The 23,027-nt window shown below is 36.7% G+C and overlaps 1 protein-coding gene across 2 annotated transcripts in view; it reads right to left on the bottom strand.

The window, feature by feature from the left end:
• CPD (carboxypeptidase D) overlaps nt 1-23,027 on the bottom strand; it is a 67,511-nt gene that overhangs the window by 10,779 nt on the left and 33,705 nt on the right. For both annotated transcript variants that reach the window (XM_027130537.1, XM_027130538.1), the window contains exons 8-17: nt 20,391-20,500; nt 10,715-10,817; nt 10,085-10,227; nt 8,797-8,966; nt 7,111-7,434; nt 4,942-5,137; nt 2,539-2,674; nt 1,482-1,613; nt 587-682; nt 418-482 (exon numbers count right to left, since the gene is read on the bottom strand). In XM_027130537.1, coding sequence (XP_026986338.1) covers nt 418-482; nt 587-682; nt 1,482-1,613; nt 2,539-2,674; nt 4,942-5,137; nt 7,111-7,434; nt 8,797-8,966; nt 10,085-10,227; nt 10,715-10,817; nt 20,391-20,500 — 1,475 coding nt within the window. The remainder of the gene's footprint in view (nt 1-417; nt 483-586; nt 683-1,481; nt 1,614-2,538; nt 2,675-4,941; nt 5,138-7,110; nt 7,435-8,796; nt 8,967-10,084; nt 10,228-10,714; nt 10,818-20,390; nt 20,501-23,027) is intronic.

The following is a 23,027-nucleotide window of genomic DNA, read 5'->3' as shown; positions in this document are numbered from 1 at the left end:
ACAGAAAAGAAAAAATATTGTACAATTCCACTTATATGAAATATCCAGAATAGGCAAATACACAGAGACAGAGAGTAGATTAGAAGTTACCAGGGGCTGGGAGAAGAGGAGAATGGGGAGTTATTGCTTTGGGGCACAGAGTTTCTGCTTGGGGTAATGAAAGTTTTGAAAATAGATATGGTGATAGTTGCATGACACTGTTAATGTAATTAAAATATCACTGAAATTATAATTAAAAATGGCTAAATTGGCAAAAAAAATTGCTGTCAGGGGTTAGTTAGTTTAAGGGCTATCATGTCAAGGAAGCCACAAAGTAGGTGCCATTCACTTTACTATATCAGAAAAGTCACCTATTCTTTCACTCAATGTCCAATATGTATTTATAATTCCATTCTCACCATATTCTATAAAGCATACCTTCATGCTGCCCAGGTGACTGTGCCATTCTGCTCCACGCATTACTCCTCCTGGAATATTCTCATCTATAGAAGCATTGAGAGATGTAGGATCAACAAGATCATAAGGCAAGTCCTCATCCTCTCCCAAAACAGCAACAACAATAACAAAGGGTAGGGAAAATACCTACCTGATTTGTTTGGGCAACTGGGCTGACCCATATGCATCGATGGATGATTATTTGCATAAAGAGATGCCAAATGCTTTAGAGTCTCTTTGTTTTCCACTACAAAAAGAAAAATACAGAAGTTAGCGGAGAAATTGAAAAGATTTGTCTCCAAGTTCAACTTCATGGACACAAAAGTCATATTCCTTTCCTTCTAGTAAATCTTGTACCTCACTGAAGTTTATTGAGGAGTTATTATAATTAAGCACATGGTTCTGTTCACTCCAAGATAATCTGACCAAGAAGATAAGCATCTTCCTTATATTAAAAGGCACTAACGGCGAGTTTAACAAGTTATCACACTAAAATACAAACCTATTCTGGTATGTTTTACTACATTTGGGGGCAACTGTGGCCTAATTACAATATTCCTTGTAAGCTGCATTGCAAGCAACACAAATTATCTCCATATACAATGCCTCAGAGAGATTCAACAGGCAACTGTTTAACTCACCACAAGGTGCAACCAGTCAGTCAAGGTTTAAAGCAGGAGAGGGCAATTCTGTATTGTTAATGTTTGGTTACATAATACGGATTTCTTGGGGTGGGCATTCTGTCTTATTCCCTTTTGTATTTCCAATGTCCAGAGATATAATAATTGTTCCATAAATGTTTATGGAGTAAAAATTGAGCAGATGTGACAAGATGGCTACACTGAATAAAGCTAGGCCATCATTAGATCTGACCTCCCTGTTCCAAGTAACTGAACTGTTGATGTATGTACAGACTTCTTAGGCTGTTTATTCATGCAGTGTGCTCAAATGCTCACCATTTAAAAAATTTTTAGAAGGGATGTTACCTAATTGAAATTTCCTATTTAAGCTTAAATAGTATATATGTAAAGTGACACTCTACATACCTGTTTGTACTGGCTTGTCATATGGGTATGTGACCAGCACTGAACCACCATCTAAAGCAACAGAAAGACTGAAGTCCTGTTTCTGAATCAAATTTTCAATGATGGCTTTAGTTTCAGGTTGGGAGGCATTATCTAAAAATATAGAAATGTCAAACATAAAATACCAAGTTTTAAAATTTTAGTATAAGCAGCTAAGAAAATATTCCCTACTTGAGCACAGTCAAAAGGCTAACTTACAAAATCTGTAGATAAATACTTTATTACTCCATAAGCCACTACCTCACGCAAGAAAGATACTTCCTAGGAGGCAGGTTATTTTGAGTTTTACACCCTTTAGGATAATGTTGAAAGGTTAATGACTCTAACCAAGTTTAAGAAAATTCTTACTGGAAACAAAAAGGGATGGACATATCCTCTTTTAAAAAATAATAACCTGTCCTTGAAAGAAAATAAAATTTTCAGAAATCAGGGTATTTTCTGAAGCATTGTTTGCAAGAGCAAAAAATTAAAAAGAAACTAAATGTACATCAGTAGGGAAATTGTTGAATAAACTAGAGTACCACCATATATTAATAGCATAATAAGATGCCATTAATAAGAATGTTAGAGATCTATGAGTACTGAAATAGTTAGATGTCAATGATATATCCAATAAAAATGTTGCAGAACAATATGTATAGCTGATGATCCTAATTAAGTAAATAAGAAACAGGCCCCTTCAAATCAATACACACATACATTGTGTGTGTGTATACGTGTGTGTACACTCATGTATAAGAGAGTAGAGAGGAAGAATATACATCTCTGTATGACTATGATGAAAACCTCTCCCCCAATATTATTGATTGAATTTCTAAGAAAAAAACTTGAATTACTTTTGCAAATGAATAACAAGAAGAATTTGAAAAGTTTTCTAGATGTCTCTATTCATTTATATTGTACATCCTAAACAAGAAAGCACCCCTTACTCATCTATAAAATAGGATCAACCAATCTCCTAGCAAAGAGAAATAAAATTATCTACAAAGTACTTTAATGACCTAAATATTGGTCTTACTTGTGAAGTCTGTATCCAGGTCTTTGCCACGAGCATTTGTCTGTCCTATCTTTGAAGTACAGTCTTTCTCTTGTGCTCTCTCTCGCCCATCTGGATTTAGAGAAGGGACAATCACAATTCTAGTCCTGTCGACCAACTAAAACGGAAACAGAAATCAATGAGTTTATTAGCTCTATGTAGAATCAAAAGGTACCCTCCCATGCTTCAAACAGAAAGTCTTTATTGTTTGTTTTAAACACAGATTTAAAAGGCAGAACTGAAAAATAAATAAAATCTCTCTCTTGCTCCAAAAAAAATTAAAAAAGAAACAAAAAACTGCACAGCTGCTGTTCCCAGAGACCTCCCAATATCTTACAACAGGGTCAGAAACCACTGTCTGTAGGCTAAACCCAGCCTGCTGCTTGCTATTGTAAATAAAGTTTTATTGGCACACAGCCTTGCCCATTCATATGACTTTTTTTGTTCTGCAATGGCAGAATTGAGTAGTTGCAACACACAACATCTGACCCACAAAGTCCAAAATATATACTATATGGCCCTTTATAGAAAAAGTTTGCTGACCACTGGCTTAGATCAATCATAACTGACCAATAAATAAAAATAATACAAATACAATAAACACAATAATATTGTATTTATAATAATATTGTACTTCCAGATTAAAAACTGGAACATATAATGTGACAAATATCAATGTATGTCTGGAAACAATGAGACAGAAGAGTTGAAATCAGCATATCAAGAAAAAATGAGGTGGGATATTTGTCTTACTCATAATTTCTCCCTCAAATGAGCCATATCCAGAGGTGTTAATACCTACATTTATGGCATGAATTTCTGATATAATTCATCCTACATATTTCTAATAATAAATCAGAATAAGTGATCCCTGGTTTATTTATTCTAGTAAAATTGTCAATAGCTTGAAAATATATTTGCAATCCTTTAATTCATTTATGCTGGAATCTCTGAGGGAGATTTTTTTCCTATATGCTTGGGCTTAACCATATGTCTCTGGGTATATGTATATTTTCTTGAACTCTCCAGACAATTCTGGCACTTAGCTCAAAACAAATGGCAATCTAAAGTGATCTAAGCCTAATTAGACCAGTGAGGCAAACTCTCATAAACTAGGAGTTCTGAAATTCCTGGTAGATGTTTTACCTGGGATAAATAGTCTCTTATAACCTTAAGATCAGTAGGTAGTAACTCTGGCTAAATGTTAGAATAACCTAAGGAGCTTTTAAAGAAATATTGATGCTTCTGGGGATGGAGCCCAGGCACTGGTATTTGTAAAAGCTTCCCAGATGTTTTCAATGTATAGCCAGGGTAGAGAACCACTGTCCTAGGTAATCTCCCTTTTAAAAAAGAACAACAACAAAAATCTTTGAAATACTCCTGCAACTCACATGAAGAAGTCAATGGGATCTGCTTTGCTGAAAATGGTAAAATAATTTTTGATCAAGTCTGATTTAAGTTCATCTCACCTAATCCCACATCATGGGATCCTAATCATGACATCAATTCTTTCCAAATTTCTTTCAGGGGAGGCAGTAGGGTAAAACAGAACAGCACAGGCTTTAGAGTGAGACATGCTTGGGTTTAAATCCCTGCTTTACCACTTAGTAGCTGTGTGACCTCCTGTAAGTTATCAAATATCTCTGCCTCAGTTTTCACATCTATAAAACGAAGCTAACATAATTGCAGGGTTGAGGATTAAATTATGATGTATGTAAAGTACCTAGCACATAGTAGGTATTAAATACTAGTACTTTTTCCCTTTCCTAAATTCTATACAGACAGTGCCAATTAGCGAGTGTTCTAGACAGATGCACACTCTTTCCTTCCTTTCCCTAAGACAACACAGAAACTAGGTTGCTTAATCATACATAACCAGCTTCTGGATCAACGTTCTATTCTATAGTCACAAGCGACTAAAGTAGGCACTGCCATATCACTTTTTCTAAAATCTCTTAGCATCCAAGGTGTCCAATAATTTCATCTTTATTACATGAAAAAAAACCCGATTTCTCTTCTACCTCGTTTTTCAATATAGTATCCTAGTTATAAATAATTGGCAATGGAAGTTCCTCTAATTAGAATATACATCACTGTGAGTAAAGATTGGAAGGGTAACATAAAGGAATAGAGGACTGAATGCAAATCTTTATTATTTTTTTCCTCTATGGCTCTTAATACATACAAAGAAATATAATAGAAAGACACTATTAACAATGACTATATACCAAGGTCCATTTTTAAAGAGTAAAGTTATAATGACCTTAAATGTACCTCTGTATAAAATCTAACAGGAAGTTAAATTTTTAAAAAATGGTGCCTTGGTATCAGTGTATCACTGAGCTTTTTCCTTTTAAAGCATGTCAAAACAGGCTATTTTCTTACTTGGGTAACAGCTGGGTTCTTTTTGTAGTTTAGGCAGAGAAATTCTGCCAGAGCCAAAAGAAGTTCAGTTCCAACTGGAGCATTTCCATGGATGCCAGCAACAAAACGAATCTTTGGTTCTTCAGGCTCAGATACATTGGGCTTATTGGAGATTTCAAGGGACCAAATGTGACGATATTCAGCACTCTGTCCCAAACTTTCAAAAACCAGAAACAAAAAGTCAGCAAGTAATCAAGTATTATGTTAATGCTGCCTTACAGATTTTAAAAAAACAAATGAGAACAAAATTTGAAAAGTCTTAAAAAGTCTTTAAAGAGTAAATCTTTATGTCAGACTACTTTAAGAAAATTAGGTTCCCTTAATCAAAGAAAGTCAAATAGATGTGAGATACTATCAGATTTAGGAAAGATCATGATTTAGTTCAGCATTCCTCCAAATTGTCATTCTCCTATCATCTTCATGATATTTACCCAATCTTCTATAATCTATACTACTCTTTAGTTAATATATGTCTTTTTTTTTTTTTTGGCTGTGCCGCCTAGCATGTGGGATCCTAGTCCCCTGACCAGGGATCGAACCCGCGGCCCCTGCACTGGAAGCATGGAGTCTTCCAGTGAAGTCCCAGGGAAGTCTCTAGTTAACATATGTCTTTTAAGTTAACTCACTTAAAATTTTATTATGGAAATATTTAAATATACACAAATGCAGAGCACCTTACTTTTAAAATCTAAATTAATTTACACAAATAAGACATTTTATACTTTAAATGCAGTACCAAAATTACAGCAAAACTAATTGAAAAGGCCTGCCTTCTTTGATATAAAGGGAGATTTACAAGAGTTAGATAGAAAAAAAATATTGGCATTAAATTGAGGATTAATAGAATAGACAAAGTACCACTATCTCACAATGGTATTTAATGATACTTAGCAACCGTTGGAGAACCACCTAAAACTGCCTTGTGTCCCACCACTGGCAGGTGTTGCATATTTGCTGGGGAACTATTTAACTAAGAAGTCCATGTTTAATTGAAAGGTTAAAACAAAACAAATGAACTAAGTAAATGGATAGCAAAATAATGTCCAATTTTTTGTTTTAAAATAAGAAAGTCTGTAACGTCTATATGGCACTAACATGGACAGTATTAAAACCTGACCTGGGCAGAAATGTTCAAGAGTCAGTTGCGGAAGAGAGGTAATTGGTATTGCCAAAGTAAATATCAGTCTTTGCAATTACAGACATTATAAACCAGTATTTGAGAAAGTAAATTTACTGGTAAAATTAAAAGAACCAATGAAGGAAAAAAAGTGAAAAAGTGAAAGTCTAGTTAATGTTCATTAGGTTTGTAGTAGAGAACTGTAAGTTCAGGGCAAAAAGTAAAGGCCCTAAAATAGGCAAATAATAGGAATCAAAAAATCAAGGAAATAGTTTTGAGACAGTGAAAGTGAAGCAGAGAAGCCTAAGAAGTGAAGGTAAAAGTTGTCTCAGCCATCAGTTTTACATAAGCCGGTACTGCATGTTTTCCCAGAACCCTCAATCACATATGTCCCTAAGGCTTCAGGGAACCATGACTGTGAGTAGAGACTGAAGCACAGAAAATGACAGCCAACAAGGCTGCATTATTTAATTTGAAGAAAAGGTTAAACATGATCCCTGACAAGTGAGCTCATAGTTCCAAATTTGTCCCTGCCCCCAGCAAAATGAAACAAACTAAATAATATTTAGTCAGAACGTGAATCTGCAACTGAGAAGTAGAAAGGGTTTTGAAATCAAAGTAATCATTAGAAAGAATGATTTTACCTTTTCTGGAGGCACAAGCCACACACTGCTAAACTAACAAGTAATTCTGCTCCAATGTTTCTCATAAAAGTTTCCAAGATTCATTGTTAGAAAGATCTCCAAGCAAACATCTGTTTCAAAATAAGTGAAATCCAACTCTCTATACATTCAGCTCCCAAATATCTCTAAATAAATTACAAGAACCATTTAATGTGGCTTATGCTAAATGTAACCTCTTTAAAATGAAGAAAGAAGGAAGGAAGGAAGGAAGGGAGGGAGGGAGGGAGGGAGGAAGGGAGGGAGGGAGGGAGGGAGGAAGGAAGAAAGAGAGAGGGAAGGAGAAAGAGAGAAAGAAAGAGGAAAAAAGGTAGCAAGAAGGGTGACACTTACTTGGTAAGATTTGTAATATGTGGGTAGTTCATCACAAGTCCTCTCAGAAATTCTGATAAGTCCTTGTATGAATGGTATCGATAAAGAGCCAGATTTGAGGAGGAGCGTAACATGAAGCCTTCCAAACCATTCTCAGCTGAAAGGTCTTTAATTAAAGTTTCAAACTCTTTAGTAGTCGGATCGCTGGCACCCTCATTGTTGGTGCTGTCCCCCTTGCCTTTCTTTGATTCATTGTTTGAATCTGTTGAAGATCGAACAAGTGTGAAGTTGACCTGAACAGCACCTTCACTGTTTACCGTCACATTCTTGGTAACTGGATTATACCTATAATAAAGGAGACAGATCAGAGCCACGCTTCTGCAGCTGGAGTACCCAAACCCTGGGAAAACAGAGGTGTGCAGAGGATATGTGAATCCTAGAGATAAATGTGGTGCATCTCCCTAAAGGGTCAAATTGTTAACTTTGTGAGAATTTAAGATTTGTTTTAAACATTAACGAAGACCATACAAGGGTAGACTATAAAACATAAATGAGTTTTTAAGATTAAATATATGACTTCAAAAGAAAGCTCATGCTTGCAGTGTATACGCCCATATTTCCTGGAATCTGAGTTCACTTGTCTGTCATCAGGGAATATGGTGGAAAAAGTTTGAGAAGTACTAACTTAGGACATTCTCTGCCAAACGCATCATTCTTGCCCCATTTTTCAGACACCTTGATGCTTTGGTTTTTCCAATACTATGCCAAAACTGAAAAAAACCAGAATAAACTTCTTTACTCGTTAAAGTTCTAACCCATTCATTTACAGACCACTTGATATTTGAAAACCATTTTTTAAAAAAAGGTAACAATAACTTTAAATGTTTCCATGTATTTACCCTTACTTCAATGAGTGTTCAAACTAACTCTTCAGAAATAAGAGAGCTAAGAGAGTAGGGGGAGGGGAAAATATTCTGTGGGAACACCTACATGTATCAAATATAAAAAAGAAAACTACAGGAGGATAAAAATTATAAGTTTCGACTAAAAAGTAAGGTGGCTCCAGTTCTAAGGTATTTGTAAAGGAGGAGGAACATAAGGAATATTAAGTTTTTTCCAAGGGAAAAGGTCATAAGTTAATTTTTTCTTTTCAAGTAAATATATCTTTGTGGTGAGAAAAACTGTAAAAAATATGAAAATGGCTTTTCTCAGAGAATTAGCAGTAAGTAAGAAAATCTCACTTGATGCGAGAAGGCAAAGGTACAATAATAAAAAATAAGTGTCTGTGAAAGAGTTTTAAAAGGGTACAAATGTAAAGTGGTGGTATTTTGGGGACAACATGACTAGAAGTATGCAGAACAGAAGTCTTTTTTTCCCTACTAACAAGTACTTCCCAGAACTGTTACCCATAGTGAAGGAAATCAGTCACTATGGCTTTACATCTGGACAGGGGAAGGTGACCTGAGAGGATGAAGGTAAAAGAGGCTACTGTTCAAAGTGAATAATTTCACAGATTCCTTACATTTGACGGTTCATGTACTCACTGTGCCATCAGAGAAGAGTCAAATGTGTAACCAGCTCTAGACTTCTCAGCGTTAAACTCATGGTTGCTTAGCCTCTACAGGGCTTTCTGGCAATAATCTTTTAGAATGGAACTACGCTTGTTTCATCTCCAAGCACTCAATTACAAAGCATTCAGTAACTCACCCTCGAGCAGATGCTGTGATTTTATAAGTTCCTGGAACCAACAGACGCCAGTAATCTCCAGTTTTGTAAGTAGTTACTGGGTGATTAATTTCAGCAACACTAATGGTGGCATTTAATATACCTCTGCCATCTGTGGCATCTAGGACGAATCCTTTGACACCCTGATGAACCTGGATAAAGCACAAGGACACCCAGATTTTACTGATAAAGATCATCATCTAATTATTTTGGAAGTTCACATCCAAAATAACAGATTGTTAAATAATGTAAACATGTAGAACAAATAGGAATTCAGGAGCTCAGAGTAAAGCTAAATGTAACCGCCCATTAAACAAAATATTTCAGTTTCTGAAAGGCTAGTTTTTCATAAGTTAGATTTGTCTTTATCTTCCTATCAGCTGCAGAAAGACATTTTGAGGACAAGTGGAGGAAATTTGAACATGGATTAGGTATTAGGTAGTATAGGGAGTTACTGTTAATTTTCTTAGGTGAGATAATAGCAATTGGAGAAGTCAGGTAGGAGAATTAACCTTATTTTTAGAAGATGTATTCCGAAATACTTTGGGATAAATATCATAACACCTGCAATTTATACTGAAATAGTTCAACAAAAGTGTGTGTGTGTTTATATATATATAAAATACAAATGCAGCAAAGTATAAAAATTGTTAAACCTAGGTAAAGGAATAGTAGTATTTATTGTTAGTCTTATAATTTTTCCTGATGCTTAGAAATTTTCAGAATAAAATGTTCTAAAAAATTAGTATGCAAACTCACAGCCATTATGCCATTCTACTCAGCAAAGTACTGGCACAAAGTATTAGTCAGATTATCCTAATAATTTTAACCACTATTAGCATATTTCTTATAGTCTTTACCTATTGGCCACGATGCACATCCAAACAAAAGGAAATTAATCGTTTCACAGTAAACCAATGGCGAAAAAAAAAAAAAATTTACCCCATAGCCCATCTTTATCACTTGACAAATTCTTAGGCATGTACCCAATCTATAGTAGCCCTTTATAAAGACAAGGGTAAAAAGTGACCACTAACCATTAAGTGCCAAACATCATCACTATATTGTTTAATCATTTTTAACTCTTCTCTGCGCATATAAATAAACTCATTTACATCCATGAATTTTCTAGATAAATATATGAAAACATGAATAGGTCAAACTGGAATTCAAATGAGGTGTATTCTAAAATCAATGCATGAAAACCACATGTACACACAAAAATCTTCTTGCTCTTGGGAGAAATTTCATGTCACTCCAGAATCGTCACCTGTTTCAGAAACTGGATTAGAGATCTTCGATTCTGTTCCCAAAATTTGGGCAGATCTTTCTCAAATGGGTATTTCACACAACCAAGTTCAATAGTCACTTCAAAGCAGTTTGTTTGTAAATAGTTCCAGTCCTGCATACCACCTGAAGGATAAAAATTTTAAATTAGTTACTCTGAAGAAGTTCTAACTAGCTCAGATCCCAAATCGTAAGCAACATTCCTAGTAAAAAGCCAAATTCATCTTTTATCAGCATGGCTGAAAACCAATAATGCGTTCATTTGAGAGCTCTCTGATGCTTGTGGTCCAGGTAAAACATCTGTACTTTCATGTTCAGGAAGAATTCAAGTGTAGCTCACACTCTTCTTCTTAGCACATCTAAAGTTCTTTGTAATAGCCAGCAGTAAAATATAACACTTTCATGAGGTTTCAGTACATTATTTTACTCAAAGGTCAAAGTACACCAAATATTAAAAATAGTTGAAACGGTAATTTGAATGTTTTAAACTATTTATACAATATTTTTAAAAGAATGATTCTTTCTCAAAATTAAAAAATCAGTAACAATCAGTACCATCCAGGGGGACAGAAAATCCATCAAGTTATATGGCCTTAATATAAAAAATGTTTACCTGGGACATTGTACCAACTGGCTCCATTTGTTATTCCATGAGGAAAATATTCATTAGGGTACATATTCTTGCAAGGTCTACCTTGAAACATCTGGGAATTCTCCTGGAAAAAAAAAAAGAATCTTTACTTGTATTTGTTTGTATCTGCATCAAAAAACATGGGAAGGATAAAGAAAGATAGGAAGAGTGTTTAACAATAGGGTATATGTGGGGGTGGATGGAGTCATGGGAAGCAGTGACTTTCTACCTATTTTTTAAAATCAAAGCTAAACAGTTTATGCTCTGTAAAAAAAAAAAAGTGAAGACTTCATTTATTACTTGTAATTACAAGTAATATAAAAATCCAACCCAACCCCTCTCAAAAACAAAAAAACACTGTTCATATTCGTACTTTCATTTCATGATCTCAAGAAGCTTGAAGTCCAAAAGAGGTAATTCACACACAATGGAAAGTAAGCATCTTTCTCTGACTTCTTGGGGACTAAGGTAGCCCCGCTGTGCTTTGACTGCACTCTGTACAATTATTTTATCCTGTTAAAACTGGTTGCACCTCTTTTCCCCCTAAAGACAATACACTACTCCTTGAAATAGTTTGTGTCTTTGTGTCCTCGGCATCCAGCAGTGTCTGCATAGCACGTGTGCAATTGGTTGTTCAATGGAGAGTAAGAAAAACTGCCACAGAGGCACAAATAAACACTACTGGGAGCTAGAGGAGAGAAAGATTATTTCTGACTAGAGTGGCAGGGGAATTTTCCTGAAGAAATTAAGCTTTGAAAGGTGGTCAAAACTTCATTTCTCTCTTTTGTAAACAGAAAAAGAAAAAAAGTACAGAAAAGTGTAAAGAGAAAAGTAATTTCTCACTTTCCCATCACTGAGAATTAACCATTTAACTTTAAAAGATACAAAACAACCCCCTTTCGTAAACTTGACATACCAATTACAGGCTTATGATCCCACCAATGTTATCAAATGAAAGCTATTGTTTTAGGTTACTGGAATATTTGTGTACATGCTCTTTTGCTCTCTGGTTTTTCCACTAAACACTTGCACACATCTTCTATGTCTCTATATCCCCATCTCCATTTCCATCAATATCTATCCATTTGATTATAAATTATATAGATGTACTACTGTACTAATTAATATAGTATGTATATTACAAACCTGCATTAAAAAAATATTTTAAAAACAGAACGTCTAATATAGTCTTCCTACATCTTAACGGATCATCTAGTATAAAACCCACTCTAGACACCACAGTTCTAGGCAATTGCTGTCAACATTTTGACTTTATTCTCAGAGCAATAAGGAACTTGTGAAGACTTCTGATGGAAGGGTGATAGATGATATATTCATGGCTCTAGGAAGTTTATTCCAATAATAATGTGAAAAAATGGACCAAAGCCAGGGAGACTCATCAGAGTACTACTGAAATAATCCAACTGAGAGATAATGAGCATCTGAAACGTTGTGACAGATAGGTTTTACCATGTGTATTTTACCATCTTCTTTAATTCTCACTACTCTACTTTGATAATCTTTTTTGAAAAAACTAATTAAAAAATTTAAAGCAGTTTGACAACTTAAAGAAGATAGGGGGTGAGGATGTAGGTGTCCAATCTCAGTCCATATATAAAGAGTCTAAAATATATACCAAGACAGTAAATGATTCTCTTCTTTTTGCTTGGCTATAGTCTCTAATCTTTTTATAATAACTTTCATTATATGAAACAACTTTTTAAAGAGGCATTTACATAGTGGTGACAGCTAAAGCAACTGGATGCAATTGCCAAGACAGTAAAAATGGCTAAGGACAGAATATGGAGGCGGGAAAAAAAGTAAAAGAGAGAGGTTGAGCCACTGAAAGAGAAAAAAGGAAGCAAAGCTCTCTGCTATATAATGTAACAGAGATCAAGGGGAGAAGACAAGAGCGTTAGACTTCAGAGGTCAAGAACATTTTAAAAAAATAGACTTCTGGTAACCTTTGAGGGGGCACTTCCAGGTAAAACAATGTAGGCAGAAGACAGATGACAAGAAACTGAGGCATGAGAGAACAATAATGAAGTGGAGATAAGCAGAGACTATTCACTTTTCTTATTCTTTTCTTTTGACTTCTTTTGAACTAATTTTAGAGTTGCAGAAAAATTGCAAAAATAGTACAGAGAGTTTTATATGCCTTTGATCCAGCTTTCCCTGATGTTAGCATCTTATATAACCATAGCACAATGATCAAAACAAGGAAATTAACACTGGCATGATACTATTAACTAAAAAAACCTATATTTTATTCAAATATCACCAGTCTTCCACTAATGCCTCCTTGAAATTTTCTCTTCACTTATGTCACACTGTATAGCTCCATTTTCTCACTTTCACTTAATTGAATTCATTGAATTTCATTATACTTAAAATATAATAAAAGTTATTGTAGAAAGATTAGAAAATTGAGGCAAGCCAAAAGAAAAAAATATAAACCTAGAGATCACCAATCATTTAATATTTTGGCATATAACTTTTGACGTTTTTTTAGCCTACATATGAACTGAGCATGGATACCCCACCCCTGAGTCTTCTCTAGGTTCTCAAAATCTGCTTTATTGAAATATAATTCACATCCCACACAACTCACGCATTTGAAGTATACAACTCAATGGTCCTTGGTATATTCACTCAGTTGTGTGACCATCGCCACAGTAAATTTTCGGACATTTTCATGACCCCAAAATAAACCTGTACCCATCAGCACTCCCCATTTCCTCCCAACCTCTTCCCTGCCCCTCCCTACATCCCAAGCCCAAGGCAATTACCAGTCTATTTTCTGTCTCTATGGATTTGCCTATTCTGGACATTTCATATAAACGGAATCACACAATATGTAGTCTCTTGTGACTGGCTGCTTTCACCTAGCATGTTTTCAAGGGTCATCTAAGTTGTAGTTTGTCTCAGTACTTTATTTTTTTTTATGACTGGATAGTATTCCATTGCATGGATATATCACATTTTATTTATCCACTTATCACTTGATGGACATGTGGGTTGTGTCCATTTTGGCTATTATGGATAATGCTGCTATGAACATTTGTGTACAAGTTTTGTGTGGGCTATGTTTTCATTTCTCTTGGACATATACTTAGGAGTGGGATTGTCAGGCCATATGATAATTCTATATTTAACATTTTGAGGAACCACAATTGTTTTCCAAAGCAGTTGTACCATTTTACATTCCCACCAGCAATGCACAAGGGTTCCAATTTCTCCACATCCTTACCAACCCTTGTTCTTTTTTTTTTTTTTTTTAAACTATCATCCTAGTGGGTAAAAAGTAGTATCTCATTGTTTTGATTTGCATTTCCCTTTTTGTGAGCTTGTCGGTCATTTGTATATTTCTTTGGAGAAATGTGTATTCAGATTCTTTGCCCATTTTTCAATTGGATTGTCTTTTTATTATTTAGTTGTAAGAGTTCATTATATATTTTAGATAAAAGATCCTTATCAGATATATGGTATTCTCCTATGCTGTGGGTTGTCTTTTTACTTCCTTGATTATTATCTGTTACATGTTGAATTATGTCTCCTCCAAAAGATATGTTGAAGTCCTAACCCCCAAAACCTCATAATGTGACTGTATTTAATTACAGAGGTAATCAAGTTAAAATGAGGTAATTACAGTGGGCCCTAATCCAATATGACTGGTATCTTTATAAAAAGGGAAAATTTGGACACAGACAACAGGGAGAATACCATGTGAAGATAGAGGACTGGGATAATCCATCTAGAAACCAATCAATGGCAAAGACTGCCAGAAAAACACCAGAAGCTAGGAAGAGGCAAGGAAGGATTCCCTTCCAGGTTTCAAGGGAGCATGGCCCTGCCAACATCTTGATTTTGGACTTCTAGACTCTAGAACTGTGAGACGGAAAATTGTTACCGCAGTTCTAGGAAACTAACACAGTATCCTTTGCAACAAAAATGTATTAAAGTTTGATGATGTCCAGTATGTCTTTTTTCTGTCACTTGTGCTTTTGATGTCACATCTAGGAAACCATTGTCTAACCCAAGGTCACAAAAATTTATTTCTTTATTTTTTCCGAAAAGTCTTACAGTTTACATTTAGGTCTATGATCCATTTTGAGATTATTTTGGGGTATGATATGAGGAAGAGGTCCAAATTTATTCTTTTGTATGTGAATATCCAGTTTTTCATAACCATTTAGTGAAAAGATTTTTCTATCCTCATTGAATTGTTTTGGTGCTCTTATTGAAAAATCAACTGACCATAAATGTAAGAGTTTATTTCTGGACTATCAATTCTATTTCTTTGATGTGTATATGTCCATCTTTTTTTTTCTAACATCTTTATTGGAGAGTATAATTGATTGCTCTACAATGGTGTGTTAATTTCTGCTTTATAACAAAATGAATCACTATTACATATACATATATCCCCATATCTCCTCCCTCCCACCCTCCCTATCCCAACCCTCTAGGTGCTCACAAAGCACTGAGCTGATCTCCCTGTGCTATGCAGCTGCTTCCTACTAGCTATCGATTTTACATTTGGTAGCGTATATATGTCAATGCTACCCCCTCACTTCATCCCAGCTTACCCTTCCCCCCTCCCGCATCCTCAAGTCCATTCTCTATGTCTGCATCTTTACTCCTGTCCTGCCCCTAGGTTCTTCAGAACCATTTTTTTTTTTTAAGATTCCACATATTTGTGTTAGCATACGGTATTTGTTTTTCTCTGACTTACTTCACTCTGTATGACAGACTCTAGGTCCATCCACCTCACTACAAATAACTCAATTTCGTTTCTTTTTATGGCTGAGTAATATTCCATTGTATATATGTGCCATGTATATGTCCATCTTTATTCCCGTATCACAGTGTCTTAATTACCACAGTCTTGAAGTAAGTTTGAAATTGGGAGACGTGAGGTCTTTAGCCCTTACAATTTATTCTTCACTTTAGAGATAATTTTCTTTTTCTTCCATTACTTTCCTGAATTCTACCAATTCTCTTTCATTTCTTCCTGTTTCTTTTTCCATTCCTGTTTTAATTTTTTAAATATCTGAGCCTATGTGGTTTTTCATATTCTCAGTGTGTGTTTGGGTATAGTCAATCTGCCTGGAGTGTAAACTTATAGTTTTCTTCTGCTTCTTGATTGTTTTTTGGTAGTGCTAAGGTTTCCTCAGGTGATATATGTGAAATTCCATTTCCTGATTTTTTCTGCGATGGTTCTTCATGGGTTTTTTTACCTCTTGTTCATTTTTTTTTTTGCGGTATGCGGGCCTCTCACTGCTGTGGCCTCTTCCGTTGCGGAGCACAGGCTCTGGACGCGCAGGCTCAGCGGCCATGGCTCATGGGCCCAGCCGCTCTGCGGCATGTGGGATCTTCCCAGACCGGGGCACGAACCCGTGTCCCCTGCATCGGCAGGCGGACTCTCAACCACTGCGCCACCAGGGAAGCCCCCTCTTGTTTATTTTTATTATACTGAGCTGTTTCACATGATTCCTAGTTAATGGTGCCCTTTTTCTGTCAGTCTAGAAGTCAAGGTATTTTAATGTGATTTTTGTTTGTTTGTTTGCTTATTTGCCTCGGTATAAGGGTGGAGCTCTGAGTCCACTGATTTTATGGTTCTCTTCTGTCTTGGACGATGCTACATTTCCCCCCTTTTCTCTTTCCCCTTCACTATCTAATTGTCAAAGGCCACTTCTTCATTTCTTTTTGCTTTTCTTCTCTCCCAGAAGTTGGGAGATTGGAAGATTCTCCTTTAAATCCAGCTTTCCTTTTAAATTGTGCCTATTCCTTTAAGTACACCAGGTCCTTTAATTTGCATGTACTTTGAAACCTCTTCCCTATATTCCAGTGCTTTCATCTGCCCAGTTACTATCTTAGTACTTTCAGATTTAGGTTTCAGATGTAGCGTGTTTTCAATGTTTGGTGGTCCTTCCGAATCACCTTTATGCCTGCTGTTCCTTAAAGCCCCCTCTTTTGTCTTCACCGATTTTCTTGGTCTGCTTTTCCTTACCATGAAGTCTTGTGGCAGGGGAAAGGTGGCTGGGCGCACAACAGATCATGATAGATCACAGTCAAGAGAAAGGAGGCTGGAGTAATGATTGAGGAATTTAATTGTCACCTTCCCATTTACAACAGAAGAAATAAAGACAAAGAGGAGGCAGGGTGCTGTGGGATCAAGAAATGAAGAAGCGTGATCAGCCAAGATGGTGGAGTAGAAAGACCCTCAGCTCACCTCCTCTCATGAGCACACCAAACTCACAACTATTTGCAGAACCACCATCAGTGAAAAAGACCGAAACCTATCAGAAAAGATCTTCTACAACTAAAGACATAAAGAAGGAATCACAACAAGATGGGTTGTGGACCATCTCGGACTCGTGATATAGTCAAGTCCCATACCCATGGGTGGGCGGCCCACAGAGTGGAGAATAATTATATTGCAGAGGTTTTCCCACAGGAGTGAGAGTTCTGAATCCCCATCCCGCTCCCCAGCCCGGGGTCCTGCATAGGGAAGATGAGCCTCTAGAGCATCTGGCTCTAAAGGCCAGTGAGGCTTAATTTCAAGAGTCCCACAGGACTGGGGGAAACAGAAACTTCACTTTTAAAGGGTGCACACAAAATCTCACACACTCTGGGAGCCAGGACGAAAGCAGTAATTTGATAGGAGCCTGGGTCAGACCTACCTGCTGATCTTGGAAAGTGTCTTGGGGAGGCGGAGGGCAGCTGCAGCTCACCCTAGGGACATAGACACTGGTGGCAGCCATTTTGGGGACCTCCTTCTACTGCATGGACACTGGTGCTGGCAGACACCCCTGTGGAATCCTCCCTCTGGCTCATTAATGCCAATACCTGGCCCCGACCCAACAACCAACCTGTAGGTGCCAGTGCTGGGATGCCTCAGGCCAAGTAACTAACCTGGCAGAGACACAGCCCCACCCATCAGCAGACAGGCTGCCAGAAGATCTCCTGAACCCACAGTTGCCTCTGGAAATAGCCCTGCCCACCAGAGGGCCCAGGACCCAGCTCCACTCACCAGTGAGAAGGCACCAGTCCCAGACTCCCCTGGGCCCTGACCCTGCCCTCCAGGAAGCCCACTGTAGCCTATGGACCAGCTTCACCCACCAGGGGGCAGACACCAGACAAGAGAAAACTGCAATCATCAACAGATGAATGGATAAATAAGCTGTGATACACACACACACACACACACACACACACACACACACACACACACAGAGCGGAGTACTACTCAGCCATAAAAAAGAATGAAATTTTGCCACTTGCAACAACATGGTTGGACTTGGAGGGCATTATGCTAAGTGAAATAAGTCATACAGAGAAAGACAAATACTGTATAATATCACTTATATGTGGAATCTAAGAAACACAACAAATTAGTGAATATACCAAAAAAGAAACAGACTCACAGATATAGAGAACAAACTAGTGATTACCAGTGGGGAGAGGGAAGGGGGGAGGGGCAATGTAGGAGTAGGGGATTAAGAGGTACAAACTATTATGTATAAAATAAGGTACAAGGATATATTGTATAACACAGGGAATATAGCCAATATTTTATAATGACTACAAATGGAGTATAAACCTTAAAATTGTGAACCACTATATTATATACCTGTAACTTATATAATATCATACATCAAAAGTACTTTAATTTAAAAGAATTAGGAGGAAAAAAAGAAATGCAGAATATGGGTAAAACACAAATAAACAATAATTGAGAAGACAGAATCAGAATGAACACACATCAGATTATTCACAGTTCCACTTTAGTTCAAGGCAAAGTGATCTACTGAGACTAAGACAAAGCTAGGATTAGAAGGCTCAGGAAGAGGATGAAGGCTCAGAATCACCATAGTGGGAAATGAGCCACGGAGTCACGTAGCAAAATGTGAACTATTGCCAGGTAGAACTGAGGGCTCAGCTGAGGTTAGAGAGCACTATATATACATAGTGTAGTCAATTGCCATGACTGTGTGACTTTTCTGGGATGTAGAAGAGAGATGATTGTAATTACTAAGGGTTGGACATTGGCAAGGCAGGTATGTCAAAAGGGTATAAAAGATCCTAAGGTGTAGGTGAGTGCATCACTGAAAGGTATGTCCATAGGTGTAGGCTGGGTAGAAAGGAAATCAAATCAAAAGGGTCAAAGGTCAAAGAAATATAAAAAGAGGCTAAGGAATGAGAAGTTACAAAGAGGATGAAAAGTGGAACTATAATAATGGACAGAATGTGATGGGGATATGTGTATAATCTGATCACTTAGTTTTTATTTTGATGATTGGAGGGTATCTCATTTTTGTTTTATTATTTCATGTACATCCCTCTAAAACGGCATGCCCAAACAGAAGACAACTACACTTTAAGGTGAAATAATAGATGCACTCCCCTATTAGAAACTCTGAACAATCTCACAAGATGCACTTGCAGAGAATAAGGGAGTGGGAAAAATAGAATGACAGAAAGGTGTGATTACAGAGCACAGAGCTGCAGTAATAATCTTCATTTATCTATGACCAATAAAGTCACAGACTGAGTCAGTAGTAAGACCAAAAACTGAAACTAACAAGCCTAGTTCCCAAGCCTCAACTTTTAACATGCTTTCTAAGAACAACTTTTAAACTAAAATTTCACACATACATACACACACAAATATAACATTTCTGATTATGAAAGTAATGTGTGTTCATTATAGGAAGTTTAGAAAATACAGAAATTTCTACTTGCTCCTTTGCAATGTTACTACTAGGCTCTTAAATACCTTAGACCAGGGGTCCCCAACCCACAGGCTGCGGACTGGTACCAGTCCCTGGTCTGTTAGGAACCGGGCCACACAGCAGGAGGTGAGCGGCCACCAAGTGAGCAAAGCTTCATCTGCCGCTCCCCATCACTCGCATTACTGCCTAAACCACCCCCCACTCCCCACCCCTGTCCGTGGAAAAACTGTCTTCCCCGAAACTGGTCCCTGGTGCCACAAAGGTTGGAGACCACTTCCTTAGACTATAGGTTGGCAATTTTTTTCTGTAAAGGGTCAGATAGTAAAAACTTTTGGCTTTACAGGCTCTAAAGTGTCTGTTGCAATGACTCAACCCTGCCCTCTGCATCTCTTGAGATGATTACAGCGTTTTTCTTCTTTAGTCTGTTAATATGGTGAATTACACTGACTTATTTTCAAATGTTAAACAAGGAAGCAGCAATGGACAGTATTTTAAAGAATGGATGTGCTGTATGTCAATAAAACTGTATTTACAAGAACAGGTGGTAGGCTGGATTTAGTCCCAGAGCTGTAACTTGTCAACCCCACCTTAGACTACTTTACAAGGTTTATATTTAAGTACTTCTCAAATGAAATAAACTAGCAGTTTGTTTAATTTATTATGTTCCAGGTACTGTGCTAAAAGCTGTAGATGAAAAGACATTACCTGAACTTCATGGCTAATGGGGAAACACATGCAGTATGTTTAAAAGTGAGGTGGGAAACAGAGGAGAAAAAGAGGTAAGGTTGTCTGAAAGGAATCATGGAAGGCTTAACAGAGAAGAAAGCACTTGACCTGAGTCTTGTAGGACTTCGTTTTAACGCATTTTTTTAAATGAAAAATGAATTTTTATAGCATTTTATGTTTAAGCACAAGCCTACCTTGGAATAAGAAAGTGCTATTTGTTGAAATACAGCATCATCTGGTGATTTACTATATGTGGCAAGCCCTTGTTCATCATCATCAAAAGGGTAGTTAACCACCAAAGAACCTATGAGGGAAATGAGCAAAATGTATTGTGTTATTTCTTTCAAGATGGAGCATTAACATAAAGTAAGCTTTTCACAGTACTGCCAGAGACAGGAAACCAATACAAATTTCCAAGGTTAATTTCCTCAATAGAAATGAAAAAGTTGCTAATTTCCTCAATAGAAAATCAAAGTGGATAAATAAAATATTAAATAGCTATGCATGACACTTAAAGACTGCCTTAACTGGAAAGGTCTTGGGAGTTTGCCTGAACTTACAGGCATACTTTACATGTCAGAACTGAAACCAGAAGTATACAGCCTTAATTTAAACAATTTTACTTTTATAATATTTAGGATCAGAAAAATTGAGCAAAATTTGGTAATTTTTCACTAAAATTCAGACATTTATAAGGTCATGTCACAGAATTTTAAACTAAGAAAGGACTCTTGAAGTCCAATTAACCCACCCTCTTCATTTTGCAGATGTGGAGTCTAAAATGGAGAGGCTAAACAACAAATGTATGGATAGTAGAGCCAGTCCTGACCTTCATTCAGAAAAAAATGCTAAAAATTTCTCTTATGCTCATATTATAAATTAGTCAACTGGAGTTATATCATATGATTTTTCATGACCTAAAATACAGAGAGTGATGTTTTAAAACATATATAAAGGATATCAACTCCCTTCATGCTCCCCCTAGGACATAAAGCAATTAGGGTGCTTCTCAGGCAGGAGCCCTGAGCCCACCTCCCCCACCATAGGATCAAATCCCTTATTTTCCTATTAGTCACATCATTTTCATTTGTCCATGTGCCCATTTATTCTGCCTTGATTAGGCCATTCATCTTTGCCTTTTTTGTCATGCCACTTCCTGGGCATGGAAGTGAAGGAACAAATTCAACTTGAATCCAGATGAAGTAATCCTGTGATAACAAATACCAGCAAACATTCATATATTTAAAAAAAATTTTCTTTAAGAAACAAGTATGAAGAACTATGCTCATTTTATTCCCCAAAATAGTTCTAACAAGATAAGTGTACTTCAACACCTGTTCTTAGACAAATTACTCCAAAAAAATTTAATTTTACCCTGGATCTATGACTCATGCCTAAAAGTTACAACAGAAAAAAGTCAACTTCTACTTAATATTGTCCTTCAAATGGCTAATTTTATAAGGGAAAAAAAAAGTCATAAAAGACTTACAATACTCCTACAAAAGTTTATTTAAAAAATAAATAGTATTGGGACTTCCCTGGTGACGCAGTGGTTGGGAATCCACCTGCCAATGCAGGGGACACGGGTTCAAGGCCTGGTCTGGGACCGCGGAGCAACTGGGCCCGTGCGCCACAACTGCTGAGCCTGCGCTCTGCAGCCCGCGCACCTAGAGCCCGGCTCAGCAACATGAGAGGCCACCGCAATGAGAGCACCACGCACCACAACAAGGGCTTTCCCCCACTCCCTGCAACTAGAGAGGGCCCGCGCGCAGCAATGAAGACCCAACGCAGCCAAGAATGAATGAATGAATGAATAAATAAATAAATAAAAATTAGTATCAACACAAAGAGCATTAGCTATTTTAAAAAAGATAAATCTGACTTCATCAATATTAAAAATTTTGTGCATCAAAGGACATTATTAAGAAAGTTAAAGTAAACCTATAGAATGGGAGAAAATATTTGCAAATCAGCAATTTGATAAGGGTCTAGAATCCAGACTATATAAAGAAGTCCTGCAACTCAACAAAAAGATGAAAAACCCAATTAACAATGGGCAAAAGACTTGAACAGCTATTTCTCCAAATAAGATATACAAATGGCCAAAACAAGCACACAAAAAGATGCTCAGCATCATTAGCCATCAGGGAAATGCAAATCTAAATTTCAGTGAGATATCACCTTTCACCCACTAAAACGGCTATAATCAACAACAAAAAAATTAACAAGGTGAGGATGTGGAAAAACTAGAACCCTCATACATTGCTGGTGGGAATATAAAATGGTTCTGCTACTGTGGAAGTTTGGCAGTTCATCAAAAAGCTAAACACGGAATTACCATATGATGGTATTTCCATCAAAAAGCCAAACATAGGATAACCCAAAAGAATTGAAAACAGGGACTCAGATACTGTCTGCCAATGTTCATAGTAGTATTATTCATAATAGTAAAAAGTAAAAACAACCCAAATGTCCATCAACAGATAAATAGATAAACAAATTGTGGTATATACATACAATGGAAAATTATTCAGTCATAAAAAGAAATAAAGTACTAACATATGCTACAATATGAATGAACCTTGAAAACACTATGCTAAGTGAAAGAAGACAGACACAAAAGGTCATATATTATATGATTTCATTTCTATGAAATATCCAAAACAGGTAAATCCATAGAGACAGAACACAGATTGGTGGTTACCAGGGCTTGAGGGGCACGGGGAATGGAAAGCAACTGCTTAATGGGTAAGGGGTTTCCTTTTGGGGAGGTGAAAATGTTTTGGAACGAGATAGAGATGGTGGTTGCACAGCATTGTGAAGGCACTAAA

Source organism: Aethalodelphis obliquidens, unplaced genomic scaffold, assembly GCF_003676395.1.
Source record: "Aethalodelphis obliquidens isolate GAN/ISIS:26980383/991018 unplaced genomic scaffold, ASM367639v1 scaffold38, whole genome shotgun sequence".
Classification (NCBI taxonomy): domain Eukaryota; kingdom Metazoa; phylum Chordata; class Mammalia; order Artiodactyla; family Delphinidae; genus Aethalodelphis; species Aethalodelphis obliquidens.
Note: the sequence above shows the minus strand (reverse complement) of the source record. Positions and strands in the feature narration are given on the sequence as shown.